Source organism: Athene cunicularia (assembly GCF_003259725.1).
Source record: "Athene cunicularia isolate RWA chromosome Z unlocalized genomic scaffold, athCun1 chrZ_part3, whole genome shotgun sequence".
NCBI lineage: Eukaryota > Metazoa > Chordata > Aves > Strigiformes > Strigidae > Athene > Athene cunicularia.
In genome coordinates, this window is record NW_020799144.1 from 14,205,169 (window position 1) to 14,223,771 (window position 18,603).

The 18,603-nt window shown below is 37.2% G+C and overlaps 1 protein-coding gene across 1 annotated transcript in view; it reads left to right on the plus strand.

Annotated features, from left to right (window-relative positions):
* The window catches only part of ADGRV1 (adhesion G protein-coupled receptor V1), a 312,242-nt gene that overhangs the window by 114,410 nt on the left and 179,229 nt on the right, over positions 1-18,603 (plus strand). Inside the window, exons 59-77 of the mRNA XM_026866507.1 lie at positions 956-1,164; positions 1,879-2,052; positions 2,458-2,640; positions 3,351-3,530; positions 4,440-4,604; positions 5,943-6,060; positions 6,622-6,745; positions 7,558-7,696; positions 7,835-8,020; positions 8,347-8,579; positions 9,071-9,219; positions 9,319-9,520; positions 9,999-10,218; positions 11,357-11,596; positions 12,858-13,007; positions 13,863-14,336; positions 15,065-15,208; positions 16,402-16,573; positions 16,940-17,075. Coding sequence (XP_026722308.1) covers positions 956-1,164; positions 1,879-2,052; positions 2,458-2,640; positions 3,351-3,530; positions 4,440-4,604; positions 5,943-6,060; positions 6,622-6,745; positions 7,558-7,696; positions 7,835-8,020; positions 8,347-8,579; positions 9,071-9,219; positions 9,319-9,520; positions 9,999-10,218; positions 11,357-11,596; positions 12,858-13,007; positions 13,863-14,336; positions 15,065-15,208; positions 16,402-16,573; positions 16,940-17,075 — 3,598 coding nt within the window. The remainder of the gene's footprint in view (positions 1-955; positions 1,165-1,878; positions 2,053-2,457; positions 2,641-3,350; positions 3,531-4,439; positions 4,605-5,942; positions 6,061-6,621; positions 6,746-7,557; positions 7,697-7,834; positions 8,021-8,346; positions 8,580-9,070; positions 9,220-9,318; positions 9,521-9,998; positions 10,219-11,356; positions 11,597-12,857; positions 13,008-13,862; positions 14,337-15,064; positions 15,209-16,401; positions 16,574-16,939; positions 17,076-18,603) is intronic.

Genomic DNA, 18,603 nt, shown 5'->3' on the forward strand with positions numbered 1-18,603 from the left:
GGCTATTCATACTTCAAAAAGCCCAGTTGACATTTCCTGGCAATTTAATACTCTGTCCATGTTAACGAATAAAATTTCTGAAAAAATACGTTTTCCATCAGAATATTATTGCAGATAAAACCTCCTCCCCAGTTCTGTTTTGAAGTGAATTAGTGTTGCCCCTTTTTTAGGACCTGCAAGTACTGTGAAGGGATTCTGCTGGTTCCTTACATACACGTAGATGCACATTATAAAAATTTATCCTTTGAAGTTAGGATTCAAGGCACGTTTTTAGGTTTCATTTGTTGCAGAGTTTCTTTTCCAATCCTTAAATGTTATATTTTTAACGAAACATATGCATGTGCTAACTGTGAAGTCATACCTGGTTAACACAGGTGATGGAAACTAGTCTGAAGGACAAAGCCTGTTGCTTTTTGTCTGCTTCTTTCTGCAGTCATAAACTCTGCACTTTCAGCCAAATGTTGTGTTTGCTGGTTAATGGAAAAAAAATTAAAAATCTGCTTTCCTAAAAGGGACCTGAGTCTCACTGATACAAGTGTATCTCATTTTCTTCAACATTTGAGTGAAGGAAATGTAAAATATACAGCCAGAGCGACTGCCTCCAATGCTGCTTTCTGTAGTGATCTCCCAGGGATGTAGAGGCCAGGCAAAACAGTCAGATGTGAGTTTTCAATAAAAACTGAATAAAAATGGCAATGTTGAGGTAACAGTTTGTGTAGCAAGCATTTAAAATTGTAAATATTCCATATTTTATTCTTCCTCTAGATCCGGTTTTAAAATGCTTTCCAGATGCACACACTGTGTGTTGTGTGTCTTCACACCACTTGTATGTGCTCATTTGCCCGGGTCATTGACTTACCCAAATATTGTTGGAAAAATCAAGCTGAAAATCAAGCAGGGTAAGGGTAAAAACAGTCACGTCTTGATTTTTCCCCCCCTCCCTCCTTGTTACCAGGGCAAATCAATTCAACTACTCTTACTTTACAAATTGTCCGAGAACAAGGGTTTGTTGGAGAGATTGTGGTTCAGCTGAGCGCTGCACCTAACCTTGAACTCCCCCTCGCCAACCAAGCAACTGAGAATGAGGATTATGTACTGGAAAAGAAGACAATCATTATGGCAGAGGACGCAACAATAACTTCTGTCGTAGTCACTATTTTACCTGTGAGTATTCGAACAACTTTAGCTAATAATGTTTTTTAAGGAAAGGGAAAATGATACCGTTTCTATACCAGAAGTAGGATTTAGAACTGTCTAAAGTGGGATTCTTGCCTCATCAGACAGTTGTGTATTAGTAAAAATTGCAGCTGTCTCTTTCAAAAGAATTCGAGTACTCAACACTGAGAATGAATCAGATCTGTTTTGTTGTAGTCCCAAAATTAACACATTGTAATGAAAAGGAAAAGATTATAAATGTCTTAGGTACTTGCTGGTTTTTCAACTTGTTACAGGTTTTTACAGAGGATTTATGTTACTTTACATGCCTCAACAGATTTGTTCTGCAGTTCAGTAAATATTTTTTTTTTCAAAAAATATGTATATTCTTTAAATAACTTCATAACAGAGGTATTGCTTTTCAAGTTCTGGCTTGTTTCTGAATTCTAGCCACACTTCTTATAGACAGGAGAAACAAGTGACAGCCAGCAATACTTTCCACCATTCTTATAGATCTGGAATCTGACTGCCAACTTCAGTTTCTAAGCTCAGCAAAGATAGTCTTTTTCACCTTTCTTATGGTGTGAAGCAGGAGACTGGTTATATGGTCCCAAGTGCTGAGAATTTTTGAACAGTAAGCAACCTACAAGTGGTCATCTTCCTGCCTGTATTATAAATTTCTGTGTTTTATTTAAAAAGTTACATTTAAAAATATTTTTGCAGGACAATGTTCCAGAATTACAGGAAGGATTTATAATCAATATTACTGACGTGCAACTGGTTGATTCTCCCACTGGAGGTCACCCAAGCGTGAAGAGGCTTGGGTTAGAAATAGCTGAAATAACAATTGAAGAAAATGATGATGCCAGAGGCGTATTTAGTTTCAACGTTACAAAGGTAAGTAGGTCTGAATGAAAAATATTTAAAGTAGCATTCCAGCAGGAAGGTCTGTGTTTTCAGACCAGTTTTGATAGTGTTCCAAGAGGCTTTATGACACTAAATTGTTCTGGTTAAAAAGGCCAGATACCAGACAAACAATTCCTTCTTAAAAGGTTCTTCATAATTAATACATGAAACCTATTAGGGAGCTGGAATTGCTAAAACTGGTGTGATAGAATATTCTGAAAGGAGGTCATCTAATCATCTCATCCAGACTTTTGCTCAAGAGCAAGGTCAATACTAAATTCAGACCAATTTACAACTGATTATGTATTTCTTTATTTTTACTTTCAAGTCAAAATGAAAAAAAAAAAAAAAAAAAAAAGTTCTGTGACACCCAGCAGTTTCTTGTTGAATTTACAGGGTATAACTGGAGCTGTTATTGCTTATGAGGTACCACCACCACAGAATGTACTGAAACTACCAGTTGTTCGGCAGGCTGGGAGGTTTGGGTCAGCAACTCTGTACTGGGAAGCCATTCCTTCAACTGCTGGCTTTGAAGACTTCACACCATCATTTGGAAACCTTACGTTTGCAGATGGGCAGGTATGCACTTTCCGAAAGTGTAGCTGTCTCCAGGCTACTAGTTTAAGAGTTTAACAACTTTTCATTGAAAACATTTTATTTATGGCGTTATGTGTGTGAATGATGCTCCTGACTTCAGTTCTTTGATGTGGAAAAGCAGAATGTTCATAAGCATTGACCAAAATAGGGTTGTATGCCTTTGGTACCTCCAAAAGTGAAGACATAGTTTCTAAGATAAAGCCTCTTACGCTGAAAATTTACAACATAATCTGTTTTCTCTGTTCATTCTCGGAATAAACCTGTATGTTTTCTTAGCTGTGTTCTACATATGGTTCTAAATGTCATTCTGCCAATACTTAGTGTACACAAGGGGTTTTGATTTCCACTGAACAGAACTGGTCTTTGGCAAATAGAATAATACACTTTGTGAGCAGAATTTTGGCTTAAGTACAATACAGTCTTCCTGCACTTTCTACGGAGTACCAAAGCAGAGCAGTATGCTGGTTTTAAAAGACACGGTTTATGTTAATGGTCTTAAAAAGCATCCTTGAAGTTTTGTTATCTTATTGTAAATATACAAATACGATAAGGAATAAGCACAACTGAACAATGTGTGTTTATCTATTATTAGATAAAATTTACCTTTTTCAATTTCAGATTTTTTCAAACAATCCACAGAATATTATAAATGAAAACTTGTTGTTCTTTCTTTTTTTTAACAACTTCTGCAGGCTACAGGAGAAATAGAAATTACAATCATAGATGACAGTGAAGTTGAACTCCTTGAGATATTCAAGATTTCCCTGGTGAGGGTAGCAGGTGGTGGAAGACTTGGGGAGGACACCCTGGTAACTGTCGCTATTCCACCAAATGATTCCCCTGTTGGAGTATTTGGGTTTGAAGAAAAGAATGTGAGTTTGATTTGGATTGCACTCTTTTCTGCTAAAGCTGTATTGTGGGCTTGTGTCGCTGACACACAGCTGATTTAGGTAACCCTTCGCTGCGCTGGAAGACATGACTTACTGAAAGGCATATTAGTGCTTGTCTTCATCTCACTCTGTAGGGTGGTAACAACAGTGAAAGTGCTGCTGCAGAGATGTAGATTAAAGCATGACTGAATCAGTTTAATTAACAGAATCACACAGAATCATCTGGGTTGGAAAGGAACCTTGAAGCCCCTCCAGTCCAACCATGACCCTCCCCCTGACCGTTCCCAACTCCCCCAGATCCCTCAGCGCTGGCTCAGCCCGACTCTTCAACCCCTCCAGGGATCCCGGGGACTCCCCCCTGCCCTGGGCAGCCCATTCCAACGCCCAACAGCCCCTTCTGCAAAGAAATACTTCCTAATATGTAGTCTAAACCTTCCCTGGCACAGCTTGAGGCCAGTATCTCTTGTCCTATCGCTTATTACTTGGTTAAAGATTCAGTATAGTAACAATACGTGACATCTCAGGTAGGATTTTTGGTAGTCTTTTGAATATTAAAATTGTTTTGTAATGATCTGTATTACTGAAAGTAAAGTTTGGAAAGAAATTATGAAACTCATCTCATTTTAGTTCTTGTCAATGATTGATTGTTCTGCTCTCCATTTTGCTGGTGCTGTGCTTGCTTGTGACTCGTAATTTTTTTGAATCATAGGGCATACAGAAATAACATGAGTGACTAATTCAACACGATCCTTACGTCTGTTATCTCCCTGTTGATTTTTGCTCATCCTTATTTTACATTGTCACCAATAATGTTTGCTCATGTTTATCTCAAGTCAGTGTTGTGCCTTTTGCTACAGCCATATCTACTTCCTCATTCTCTTTCTTTGTCAGGTAACGGTGAAGGAACCTCAGGCACCTGATGACTCTGCTGCAGTTGTGTTGCTCACTGTAACCCGAAGTCAAGGAGGACGAGGAGCAGTGACAGTCTTATGGATTCTTGAGGAAGCAGCCAGATATGATCTGACCCCTCTGAATGGCACCCTTCACTTCAATGAGGTATTTCTGAAATGGCGATAAGTTATTTACTAATAGATTTATAGATACTTTTTTTTTCTTCTTATGTGTGCGTTTGCATGGTTGTTCCATGTTTGTAGAAGTAGGGGGTTGCTAAGTATTATAACACTAGGAAAAGGCCAGTTTGAACCGGCAGGGTTAGCACTTTGCTGTGTTTTTTCAGACAGGAAAGGAAAGCTGTCATGCTCTAAGGCAGCATAATGTAATCGTGAGGAAGATAGGCTCTTCAAATCTGTATTTTTTTTTACAATTAAAGAAGAGCAAAAATGTACTGAATGTCAAAAATGATTACAGAAGCATTTATTCCATTGCAGTATCAGACAACTGAAAGAGAAAATCGATATTGAAAGGCTGAGAAGGATGAGTGCTCAAAATCTGCAGATTTAAAAAAATAAATAATAAAACACCCTAGTGAGTTTCAAACTGGGCAGTGTTATTTGATTTGTGTGTCCTGGCAGGTTAAAACTCTGAAGGAGGAGCTGAAATATTGGCTATTGTCAAACTATTGTTATCTTCATATTGGCCTTTTACAGTCTACTCAAAACATTTAATGAAAAAAAAAAGTGTTTTAGCATAAAGCATAATCTATTCTGTCTGTACAAGGCTATTTTGCATTACAGAAATAGGTGTATCAGTGTTTCTTTGAATCAGCTGGAACAATGCTTTTTTTGGTAAGACCGACAGTATTTGGCAAAGTTTTGCAACCATTTTGCTGTCCTTTCTCTACTGATAGGCCTGGACATTTTTTTGTTTTTTTCTTCCCAAAGTTCTTATATATGCATACATGTAAGAATACAAGTATGTATATACGGTGTACTAATGGTCATACAGTCTGTACCTACTTTTTTCCTATATTCTCATTTTAAGCATTTGTTACTGACCACTGACAAAAATGTGGATCAGACAGGAATTTTCTATAACCTAATAAATCTAATCTTAATGACGTTAATCCTTAAAATGTGTGTATTCTATTGAATATGCACTTTCAGATGGAAAAGGTTTTTTTATAGAAAGTTTCCTCTAAGTTGAAAACTTCTATGTGAATTCAATTTAAAAGCAATTCCAACTGTTATTCACTTGAAAATAGCCAGGGTATTTTTGAGGTGGCACACAATGTTTGAGAGGCAGTTTTTACTACATTTCAGCCAAATCAGAAATGTCGTATTTAAAAAATATTACAGAATATATCAATCATATGCATGCTTAACTCTTTATTTGTTAAAGAGAAAACTTTTTTTTTTTTTTTAATAATACCACACTTTGTTTAGTTTTGTTTAATGTGTGTGTATATATATCTCTTCTGGTCATTATATGACACAGACTGAATCCCAGAAGTTGATTGTTTTACATGCGGTACAAGATGATCTACTGGAGGGGAATGAAACATTTACCATTCAGCTAGTCTCTACTGGTGATGCAGAGATATCCCCTGTAAATGGTAAAGAAAACAGTTCATTACATTCTGCTTTGAGATATTTCTGATGAAAATTCTAGTAAGTCATATTTTTTTTAGTCTGCAGTGGTTATAGATTGTGTATGTGTGCAGCTAGTTGGTAGCAGTTTGGACTGTCAGTCTTTTTTCCCTGAGTTGTTTTGTTTTCTGAAGAAATCGGAGAATTTTAGATCATAATTTTTCGTTCAGAATTAATTGGTGTAGACTTTTGTGTTCAGTTAACATTGGTCATAAAGAATTCTTTAACAGAAAGAAACAAAACCCCAAACCTGGTTCAGAATTTTAAGAACTGCAGAATAATTTCCTTTGTAAGGGACCATCCAGGGGTGTCATGTAGTTGAAAAACCCCTGCTCAGGGAACAGGAGACTTCACGATTAGATCGGGTTGCTGAGTCCCCTGTCCACTCAAATTCTCAATTTCTCCAAAGATGGGGATTCCGTGGGCTCTCTGGGAAGCCAGTGCTTGACCACTTGTCTCACAAAATTTACAAAAATTAGCTCGTTAGTTATTTTTCAGTTACTATGAGAGCTTTGTTCTTTTCATAGGTGTGGCAACCATCATTATTGCGGGTGATGAAGGAGCTTCTGGGGTGATTGGGATAGCCCATTCATCCAGGAATGTTCTGATTGGAGAACCTTCAGGAAATTATAATGGAACTGCTCTGATTAGGTGGGTACGTCACTCACTTTTCCAAAGGACGGTCAACAGCTCAGTTTCAAAAGCTGTGAGACTCCACATTTGGCACAAATTTCTTGAGTGCTGCATTTCATGATCACTTCTGAAATCAGAACTATTTTTAAATTTCGATGCTTGTTTTTAAAGAAGGGCAGGATATATGTGTGTATGAGTCTTTTCAGTATTACTGGAGAGCTCCAAATATTCCACTCAGTCTTCAAATTATTTGCAACACTGATGCATTAAAGGAAAGAGGTTTCTAATGAAAGGAAGGGGGAAGGGAATCAATGACATTTCAAAATGCTTTGTGCTTCTTAGGATTCCGTTGAGGATTGGTGCCTGAACTGTTTTCAGTGTATTGCTATGATGGCTGGCATAACTAGTCAGCTGGGTTTTTAGTTGAAACAAGATGCAATTATTTCACTGTATTCAGTCAACTGAAAACAGGATGAAAATATTAAGATGTTACCTTCTAAGAGTATTGGAAAAAAGGATAATGACAATTTCCCTTGGCGAACCAGCAAATATAAGCAACAGAACAGCTTCTCATGCTGCCTTGACTTCTCGGTAGAAGTACAGATCAAGATGCCTCCACAACACAGGGAAATAAAATAGAACTTCAGAAATGTTATTACTCTAAGAGGGAATTGGAAAGTTCCCAATAATGACTTAAAACATTAAAACTCAAGCTTCACAGTGCTGATATTTATTTCATGCACAACAATATGATATACTCCCTGTCTCTGGATTGGATATCAGATATTAAAGGTAGAAAATGAAATCTGTGTTTGTGTTCTTACCTTCAGCCTGACACGTGGCCCAGGGATTTTTGGTGAGATCACAATATATTGGAATATAACACCTCCTCATCATACAGAATTTATTGAGACATCGGGGACCTTGACAATGCGAGATAGACAGTCTGCAGCAGTTGTTCTAATACAGGTATATCAGATGTTTCACACCAGTAGTTATTTCATGTTCTTCCTTTTATTTAGCTAGTGTCTTGGTTAGAAATCAGTTATACCTCTCTCCCTGGAAATGGTTTAAACCCTTTTAGCTTTCACTGGCTCTTCTCCCTAGGCTGTAGATGACAACCATCCAGAGGAGAAGCGTTACTACCAGTTTCAACTAACTGGAATCAGTCATGGAGGACTCATAAATGAATCTAGCAGCACAGCAAATATTACCATGGCTGCCAGTGATTTTCCATACGGGGAGTTTACATTTTCACGGGAACTATTGCAAACAACAGAAGAAGAAAAATGGGTATTAGATTAAAATTCCTTCTTATGTAAAATATTGGTGATATCAATATTGTTGCTAGATCTATGCTTAACTTTACGAAAAAAAAAAAAAAATCAAAGATCTATTCTACATTTATCATAGCACAGTCTCCAGAACGGCTGTCTGAGGCTTCTGAAGTTTTTTAATACTCTAATTCTCTGCTAAGTTATGTGTACTCTGTACTTGCTAAAGCAAATTGTTGTTACCTGACAGAACCATTGAAAAGATGCTTTTAGAACATGCTCCTAGAGGCAACTGTAACAGAAAAACAAAGCCATTTTTTAAAGAAGATATCCTCTTTCCCTCAGGTTAACATCACTGTTGTGCGTTCCAGGGGATCCTATGGCAAAGTGCGTCTTTGCTTTCAGATAATAAATGGGACTGCAGTGGAGGGAATTGATTTCACTCCCACAGTAAGGGAACTGTTGTTTGAAGAACACGAGGAGAGTAAAATGATTTTGGTTGAAATTCATGATGATGACTTTCCTGAAGGTCCTGAAGACTTTTCAGTGATGATTGCAGAAGTGGAACTCCAAGGAAGGTAAAGATAAAATTCCTATTTGATTGATTACAAGCAGAAAAACAAACTATATTTGGAATCTGATCTACCTGCTTAAAGTCACCACTGGATTTCAGCTCTTTTTACTGTAAAATTTCATAAGACGGCTCAGCTATTACTGATTATAACAGAAATTGGATGTATGGGGAATGCAGTTCTTTTGGCATTAGTGTAAAGATTTTGCCGATTAGGTTTGATTAAAGTTAAAAGTCCACAGATTCCGTAAAAGTTGTCATGTTGCATGAATTTCAAATAGGAAGATAAAATGAGAAAGAAAAAATGAAAGATACACATTTCTGTGAATATACTGCTATTTTTTGCATATGTAATACTTTGAAAAAGTGTGACCAGAAATTCGTCAGTGATAACTGTGAGAAAATGAAAGTATTTGTGGTAATTGCAAATTGTCATACCTGCATCTTAATACATTCACAATAATTTTTATGTAATTTTCTTTTTTATGTTCTTGCAAGTGGATTTGATTTTACTGTAAAAGAAAATGGTCTACAGATGGATCAGCCTCCAATAATAGGAAATATCTCCACGGTACGAGTTACTATAGCAAAAAATGATAATGCAGAAGGCATTATAGAATTTGATCCACAGTATATCCTTCTACAGGGTAAGTTTACATTAAGTTTTCACTGTGGTTTAGAAGATAAGTCTGTGGTTATGGCATAAATTTAGAAATAAAATAACTTTTTCTCAATTATTCTTGCAGTGGAAGAGGATGCTGGATTAATCATGATTCCTGTTGTGAGAAGACGTGGAACTTATGGCTATGTTACAGCTGATTTTCTTTCTCGAAGTATTTCTGCACTTCCCGATGGTGTGGACTATGTCGTCCATAATAATTCTGTCATTTTTCATCATGGACAGAACCAGACTTTTATTTATATTTCGATTATAGATGATGAAGAAAGGTAATTAATTTTTCAGATATTTATTTCTTATTTACTTCTCAGGAATTCTTTTTTAGCACGTGCCATACGGCTATGTGTAGAGTTGGAATTGAAAAGGAAATTTCCTCAGTGCTGAAAAATCACCTAAAATTAAAGGGGGGGGAAAAAAAGAAATTATTGTTAAGAGTTCCATAGTTCCTGTTAAATTTTATGCAGATCCATTTTTTTAAGTCCATTAGCGGAAATTGTGGTGTTAATAGAATAATAAAATATTTTATCTCTTTTTTACTTGAATAGAAAAAAGGATATTATTTTTATTTCAGATATCACCATCATTGCATCATTCTACACAAATGGGAGGAATCTTCTGCTGTAGGCTTACGGAGAGGGCTTCTGTATGACTCTAAACAGATCCAGTTGGATGCATGATTGCATCACTGAGTGCAGTTTTATTTTGTTTCTTGGACATCTCAGAATCTCTTTTTCTTTTTCCATGCAGTGAATTTCAAGAGCAATTTGAAATCCAGCTGACAGGAGCCACTGGTGGAGCAGTCCTTGGGCTCCACCTAGTGAGCCAGGTCACTATTGCCAAAAGTGACTCCCCCCAGGGCATCGTCCGGTTTCTCAACCAAAGCCGAATTATTCTTCCCAATCCTGATACACTCATGGAAGTGTCGCTGGTGCTGGAAAGGACTGGAAGATTGTTAGGGGAGACACAGGTGGGCCCTGATTGTCAAAGACTGAATGCTTTCCAGTCACTAGGTCAAAAACCTCCTTCATGAGCTTCTTTGTGATTGATTTCTGACAGGATAGTTGCTGCTTTTCATTAAGCATGAATTGCATATGGTTGCAGTATAACAGCAAATGTTGCTCCTTTTTTAATCTTTTTCTTCTCCTGCTTACTTTCTTTTATTATGGTCTTCTGTACTTTGTTTTGAACTAGCTCCTAATCCCATCAAATATAAGGTTAATTTCATCCATCACCACTAACAATTTAATTTCCTTAAATTACTTCCTAAAGATGGTCAAAGTTTTTTTCAATAAATTGTTTATTGACAGTTTTCTAGGTGTTTTTTCTTTACTCTATACAGACCACTGACAAAGTAAAGGTATGGATATGAAACAAGGTACGCCTTTCACAGTCCTGGAACTGGAAGATTGTCCGTAAAGGCCATCTTCTCCTCTCCCCATATAAAAATTGCCTTGGCCTTCTTTGACGTTTTCTAGGAGTCGTTTGAAAAAAAAAAAAAAGGAAAACAATTAAAATGGACAAAATAATAATTGAAAAGTGCTGAGTATGACCTCAAAAGCAACTAATTTGTGGGAAATTCTGAAAATATTCTATCTTTTAATCAGGCTGAAGAAGTATGGATCATCATTTGAGCGATTAAAAAAAAATTTATTGCAGACTCTTGAGAAAATATTTGTCGTCTTGTGTCTTGTTATCACACCTCACAGGGAGTGGTTTTGATCACGAATACTCATTTGGAGAGCTTTGCAAAAGAAATCACGAAAGGGAGAGAAATAGAAACTGGCCTGTGTGTTTCCTGTTATGTGCTAAGGAAATCTCAGTTTCTTTTCTATTACTAATATGTAGAGTTTCATAAACTGGCATTGTGGCTAGCTAACACTATAAAGTTTTCATTTGCAATTTGTCGTCTCTGTTTTTCCAAAGGATTATGTATTTTCACACATAGAATTAATTATTAATATTTTGTATTCTGCATTAACAGCAAAGATTTAAACATAGCTCGTTACAGGAATTTTTATGTCCCTTGTGCTACACTGTCATTTTTCCAACTGAGAGGCTTTTATAATATATGACCGCTCTAAATCTGAAACTGATATTTTCCACAGATTAATTGGGACATCTTGGGACCCAATTCAGAAGAGGCTTTATCTCCCCTGAATAGTGACATTGGTGACCCTGTGAATGGATCATTTTATTTTGGAGAAGGAGAAGGAGGTCTCAGAGCTATTAATCTACAAATCTATCCTCATGAAGAAGTTGAAGTTCAGGAGATCTTCATTATTAGACTGAGCCTTGTGAAAGGTGAAACAGAAATAGATCCTAAGGCAAACAGCATTGCATTAATAGTAAGTCATTACTGCTTCTCTTTTTTGAGATCTCTGTTGATATTGGTATTTATCCTTCAAGGATTTTAAAAATTAGTAATTATTTCATAGTTCGTCACTTGGCTTTTTTGTCCCTTGTACTACTCCAGTGCATTGTTACGGCTTCACTTCTTAAAAAAGAAGGCAAAGAATCTGTCAGTAAAGATTGGTATATAACCCCTGGCCTGGCCCTCTGACTTGCAGATTTCTGTGGTTCTCTTTGGAGAGAGCATGGACTGGGTCCTCATTTCTAAATGTCAGTTTGTTATTCATCCCTTCTTGACCTCTTCTGCTCCGGACATAATATATAAAAGAGAGAATTTGACTGTTGCAGAGCAAGAGAAATGCAGAAATTTGTGGGGCAAGGCAGAGGGAGTTGTCAAATTATTGCTGTAGGGATACTGCAACTAAGGAAACATTTATAAGGCTGTTATAAGAAGCGCTCAAAAAAAAAAAAATCTTTCCTAGAAATAGGATTTTTTTTTTTCTGGTCTGTAGAGTGTGGATGGAATTAGCTCCTCTTTCCACAGAGTCCTCAGTTTCTCCTTCAGGGCCCCACGTTTATTCCTTGGACTGGACTGTTTCACCCTGCATGCCAATAAACTCTCAGTAGGCACTGACGTTGCTTCAGTTCACCGTGAATTCTTGTGGCAGCTAGCGATTCACGCAGGTGGATGTGGGGGAGCTCTAGCCCCGAGGGCTGAGTTTCCAAACTGATAATGTTAGAAGAGTTTCTGTACACTACCCCAAGGTGCTTCCTGCTTTCACATAAAAATATTCAGATACAGCATTTGAAATAAAACTCTGTCCTTTACTTCCATGGACAGGGGGACTGAAAACAGAAAAGGGGACACTCGTATTTTCTCTGCTGTCTTTTAGTATCATCTTGACTCCAGTTTAGATCCTGCTTAAACTTCTTTATCACTGTAGGATGTCACAAAAGAGCAAGACACCCATAGATTTCGTATTTCACATGTGCATTCGCGTGTTTGTCTGTGTGCACATGGGCTCGATATCACTCCCTTCTCATAACTCGGTGGCCCTGTCTGCTGTTAGATTTTTTTTTCATTCTCTGAGTCTCTAACTACTAATGTACTCTTGAATCTTCTTAAGAGGAGAAAACTCAGTAGGAAGAACTAATAGATACCTGCCCTTTAGCATCTAGCAATGAAAATCTCGGTGGTTTGAACAAGAATGCAACTCACTCTACATTTCTGATTTTTGTTTGTTTACTTTTTTACAGATACAGAAGTTTGGTGATCCCAATGGAATTGTACAGTTTGCTCCTGAATCATTAACTGAGAAAAACTATACAGAACCCTCACCAGTGGAAGGGCCGCAAAGTATTACACTGTTTGTCAGACGAGTTCAAGGCACTCTGGGAAACATAACGGTATTCTCACTCTTTTCCTAATAAACAGTATGATCTGAAATCATCCTCAGGGTCAATGTATGGTGGAATATCTTATTCTGTGCCTTTCAATTGCTTCTTTGTCAAATTAATTTTTGAAATGTTGCCTTTTAGACTGAATTTAGCAAGGGCTCAGCCCTCATACTTGTGGTTTGGAGAGTCAGATTCAGTCTTCCCTGGTCAGGAAAAAAAAAAATTAAAAGAAAAATAGTACTGCAGTGCTTCTTTCACTTTCTCTCTCCCTCTCACCATGTGCTTTTGATGGGAGGACAAAAGACACCATACTTTCATAGTGAGCTTTCTTTGAGATGATCACAATTTACTTTTTTCCAGATGTATTTAAAGGTAAGAATCAGACTTTTCTGAACAATCACTCACACTGATTTTCCTAAAGTTGTTTAGAAGTCAGAATTTTAACAGGTCCTTGTTTTTTTGGGTTTTTTTTTTAATCAATTAATAAAATCATCTGCTGTGTTTAATGAGAACTCTCCACCCCTTTCTGATGTGAAGAATCTTAGAAACGGGGAAAACATTCAAGGATATCTTGGTGTAAAAACAGAAATAATTTCCAAAAAATTGCTCAGAGATTTCATATAGTTTTACATAAATCTTCCAAATATATACAAAGGAGATCCTTATATTGACAGTGCTGTTAGAGGAACACACTTTTGTTAGGGGTGTGTGCTTCTCTCTATACATACCTAAAACCAGTTTTTATTTTGCCCATTTAAAACCAATCTGTTTGATATCCTACCTATACTGAATCCTGAGTATGGAAGTTTCTGACTCTGTGGGTAATTTTGCTTTCGTTCTCCGCATTTTCTAAACTCATTTCAGGTTTACTGGGAAATACACAGTGAATCTGACATCACAGGTGACTTTCTTATGACAGAGGGGTCTGTTGTCATTGCTGACCAGCAGAGCACGGCTGAGATAACCATCTACCTGTTACCTGATGATGTTCCAGAACTGGATGAAAGCTATGTGGTGCAGCTGGTTTCAGTAGAAGGTGGAGCAGATTTAGATGAAGAGAAAAGAATTTCAAAGATCAACGTGTTTGCAAATGATGATCCTTACGGAGTGTTTGCCCTGTACTCTGATCAGCAGTCAGTGTTCATAGAGAGGAACCTGGATCGGTATGTTCAGATTAATGTGACTCGGCATGCTGGGGCATTTGGAGAAGTGGTTGTGGAGTACCATATCATGTCTCATCATGAAGAAGTGCTAATTGAACCTGAGAATGAGGTGGGATACCTCACCATAAAAGATGGTGCCAGCTTTGGAGTGAAAAGAGTGCCAATAAGCAACCAGGTCCGTATTATCCTTTTAGCTCCTATGATACCTATTGTTTCCATTTGTGTTCATCACAATATAAATAAGATACTAAGCTCTCAATAGCATCCACTGCAAAGAAGCAGAAAAGAGTTTTAGTTTTATGGATTTCCTATTTATTGAATAGAACTGGGTTCAAATATCACATTTCCAAATAATAATTGCAAAATCACTGCTATGCATGTATTCAAATATTCAGTGTTTCCTTCCATCATTGCTTTGCATTACTATCAGTTCAATATTTTATTATTATATGTATGCAAATATTTCCTCCAGTTTCTCTTTTGGATTGTAAATAGTGTTCTGTCATTCCTGACTCATGAAGCAGCAGATAAATTGACTTGCAGTTCTTTCTTATTATTGTCACAGTATTACATCCACACTTACATCCTTTTATATCCATCTTGCATCTTTTTAATCCTAAGGATCAAAATCAAGTTGTGATAGATACAATTTATTAGAATGGCAGTAGTTGCCACACATTCCAACAAACTGCTGGTAAATCACATTCAAAATGCTGGTGTTTTAGCTGTATTTCTTTTGAGAAACATAATCTGCAAAACACTTGACTTGAAAACACTGAGTTTTGTATGGAAGTAGAACAAAATCTGCAGACTGTCCTGCTACTTAATTGTTTGAACTGGTGGAAATCATGTTTTTAGGGGAATTAAATTTCTACCTTTTTAATTAAATTCTCTCTCTCAAAGGCATTTATTTTACTGGGCTTGAATTTTACTCTGGAACTGATTAATGTAAGCCTGGTTACTGGAAGTGCCAAGGATGTGCCTAAAATATTAGGAAAAGCAAAGTCAGCTGTTCTGCTTATTCCTGAGGAAGCTGCCAATTCACAGGTCAGTAGAGTGGCTCCTACCAGGGAAGGAAGGTACACGTCATTACAAAGATAGCTGCTGGAAGGATTCAACTGACTCCCTAAGTTTTCATCGTTGCAACCAATTTAATGACTGACAAGACTTTTGCAGTTATTACTTGCACTGCATATTATATTTTCTGTGGTACAAATTCTTATAGATATCTGTTAATACAGTTTGAAAATGTTTCTTCGTCTGTAAAATATACATAGTCCAAACATTACGGTTAATTTATACTTCTGTTTACATGAAATGGAAGTTCTGACATTTAAAGGAGAATAACTAATTCTGGATGATGTCATTCCTTTAGGTATAGCAGCCCCAAAGTATAGAGCGGCATGTGTGTGGTTATTACGTGGAAAAAGGAATGAAGGTCATGCGGGATTTTAATGCAATTGACAGTATATTTGGCTAATCACTGAGTGGGAAATTTTCCATTGCTTTACGTTGTATGAGAGTGAGAAAAGAGAATTGGCCTGTCCTGATATGGTATATGTGCTACAGTTCCCTTTTTGTATGTCAGGCAGACAATAGCATGATGAGGTTTCTACCCCTTAAATTTTATTGAAGTTTTTATTTAATGATTTTTAATTGGTCTGTCTTTTAAATTGTAATTCAAAGGGTCTTTCCATAACCATTGTTTACTACCATATCCATTTATCATTGCTTATACAATGTGCAAATTATCCTTTCAGTACCATTTGCTGCCCAGAGAAAAAGAAAAGTAGATCATACTAGCAAGAATAATTCTGTGAACAATTTCATGTGGCAACAGCTTACTTTTCACTGGATACACAATGAATAATTTATTTTAAATCTGTGTGTATATATATAAAACTACAGCTATTGCCGGTGAAGGGCAGGTTGGTTTGTTTTTCTTTTAAACAGACACAGAACGCTGTATTCAGTGTTTTCAGTACTGAAATGTTAGTCATACTGGTTCCTTTTCCCGGAGATCTAATTCTGAGAAATCTAAGATTTAGAAGTATTGTTAAAGAGTTGTGAAAGAAGTATGTATAAATATACAGACGTGCATATAGATGTACAAACATACATCTGTATGCACGCATAATCATTGTAAAATGCCTGGTTTACAGAACATAATATGCTTTCACATATGTTGTTGCCCATTTTTATTCAATTTTTCTGTAACAAAGTCTACTACGTTTCGACAGGTTGGCTTTGAATCTGTGACTTTACGACTTACAGACATCGTAGCAGGGACAGGCCAAGCTGTCATAACCAGACAAGGAGTTTATGGCTCTGTAACAGTTAGCTGGATTTCAGGATACCCACCAGACCTAATCACGGGCTTTGCTCAGCCAGGCAATATTACTCCTCCATTTGGTAAGTACTTTTCTGAGGAAACAGCTATGAAAGTTGCATTAGTCATTCGTACCTCTAAATGCTCCCTGTATTAATGAGGAGTCATTAGAATGAAATTGTTTGGTCTAATTTTTATCCGTAAGGGTTATGTTTACCTGATGAGCAAAAAAAGAAGTAAGCTTCACAGATACAGGTCTGGGAGGCAGGCACAATGCTATGCCCCTGAAGCACAGCTTTATACAGGAAGGACCCTTATTGTGCATGTTGCTTCTTCCTAAATGTAGTGGAGTTGTGGTTAAAGTCCTTATCAGCAGGTTCACAGGTAAAAAGAGGATTCTTGTTTATTGATTTTGAATGTGCTCTCTCTCACACTCTCTTTTCCTTCAGGTAATGTTGTATTTTCCTCTGGTGAGCAAAGCAAAGTAATTTCATTTCAAGCCACTCCAAGCCTAAATAAACACGAGTCATTTGCCATCACTTTAGCAGCAGTGCACAGCAATGTGTCTGGTGGGGCTCGCCTGAGGTAAGGATATTACTTACACTTTTGAGTCTCAGAGATGCCATAAGAATTGTGACCTGTGTGCAGGCACAAACTGCATACAAATCCCTGTTAAATTACAGGTAGCTCACGAGCTGTAGTGCCTATTTGATAAATATGTATGCCTTATCTCAGGTGGAAACAAGTGTCAGTGCTGCAGATCTTACCTTATCAGAACTGAGGCTTTTCTCCAGTTCCAGTCTATTTCATATTACTGGGCTCCAAGATGCCCAGAGTGTGTCTAGAATGATGGAGACAGTCAAGAGAATGAAGAACCCAGATCAACAGTTCTAGCCAGGAGGCTGAAGGATGACAGCGACTCTAACAGTTTTCATTAGTGTCCTTAAATTATTTATTTAGAAGATCTTAGATAACATTGTTTAAAATAAGTAAAACGAAACAAGAAATGCTCTGAAAATTCCTAATTTTTACAAAAATTCCTTTTTATTCTTAAAACCAGAAACATTACATTGAATGTAGTTTTCCATCTCAGCTAAACATCTCTTCTTCAAACTATTTTCATTCTTTCTTACTTATTGATAGCTAAAAGTGGTCTGAAAAGGATGGACGTAGAGTAACACTGCATATGGAGAAAGGTATTGGCTTCACCATATAACAATTACACTGGGAAATCTGAAGGAAGTAAGGAATGAACTGGATGCCTAAACTCCTGAGACTGACCCTTTCTCCTAGGCGTGCCTGTCCTGTGGACTGGTGTCCTCAGAGCACCTGTTTACTCTGTGAGTCAAATACCTTGGGTCTACGAGAATGACCTTTTTCCTAGAAAACTTAAGACTGCGGTGGCACAGGAGGTAAAGCTGACAATTACTTTGAAGAGGTTTTAGCTCCCTTAGTGGTGGAAAGGGTCTAGTTTGTTGAACCAAAATTATTCACTGTAATTGTAGTGCCATTTGTTAGCCACCAGCACTGAATAATGGGTCAGTTCCAGAGATAAGAACCAAGGTTTAACAAAGAGTCTTAGACTGTGAATATTTTCTAATGAGAAGCGCATACATTTAATATGAACACAGTAGAGCTTGAACTGATATTGATAATAGGGCTCAGATCTGGAAGAAATTTCGATGAACAACATTGTGAGGAGGCAGTTAGTATTTCAAAGCCCCAGTGTAAGTTTTAAAACAGCTCCCTTTCCTTCGCTGGCTTCCTGGCTAAAACTGTAGATCTGCTAGCATCTGCCCACCCCACAGTTTTCACTTGGTACAGGATGTTTGTTCAGTGGTTAAAACTGGTATTAATTGGGGTGTCAACATTGTAATATATCTCCCCGCATTGTGTCTACAGTAGAAAGACATCATACTTTCCCTCTCTATTTTCTCAGGAAGACCTTATTTTATTTACCCTTTACTCCATATCCTGTGCTGACTCAGGGTGCATTAATCCTGTGGAGGGCTGTTCAATCCAATCATTGCAAAAACCTTTTTCAGAGAACCTCTTTACATCTGTATGGTTGCTTCTTCCCTCTACTCTTACATGTTTTTTTTCATCCCCTTTC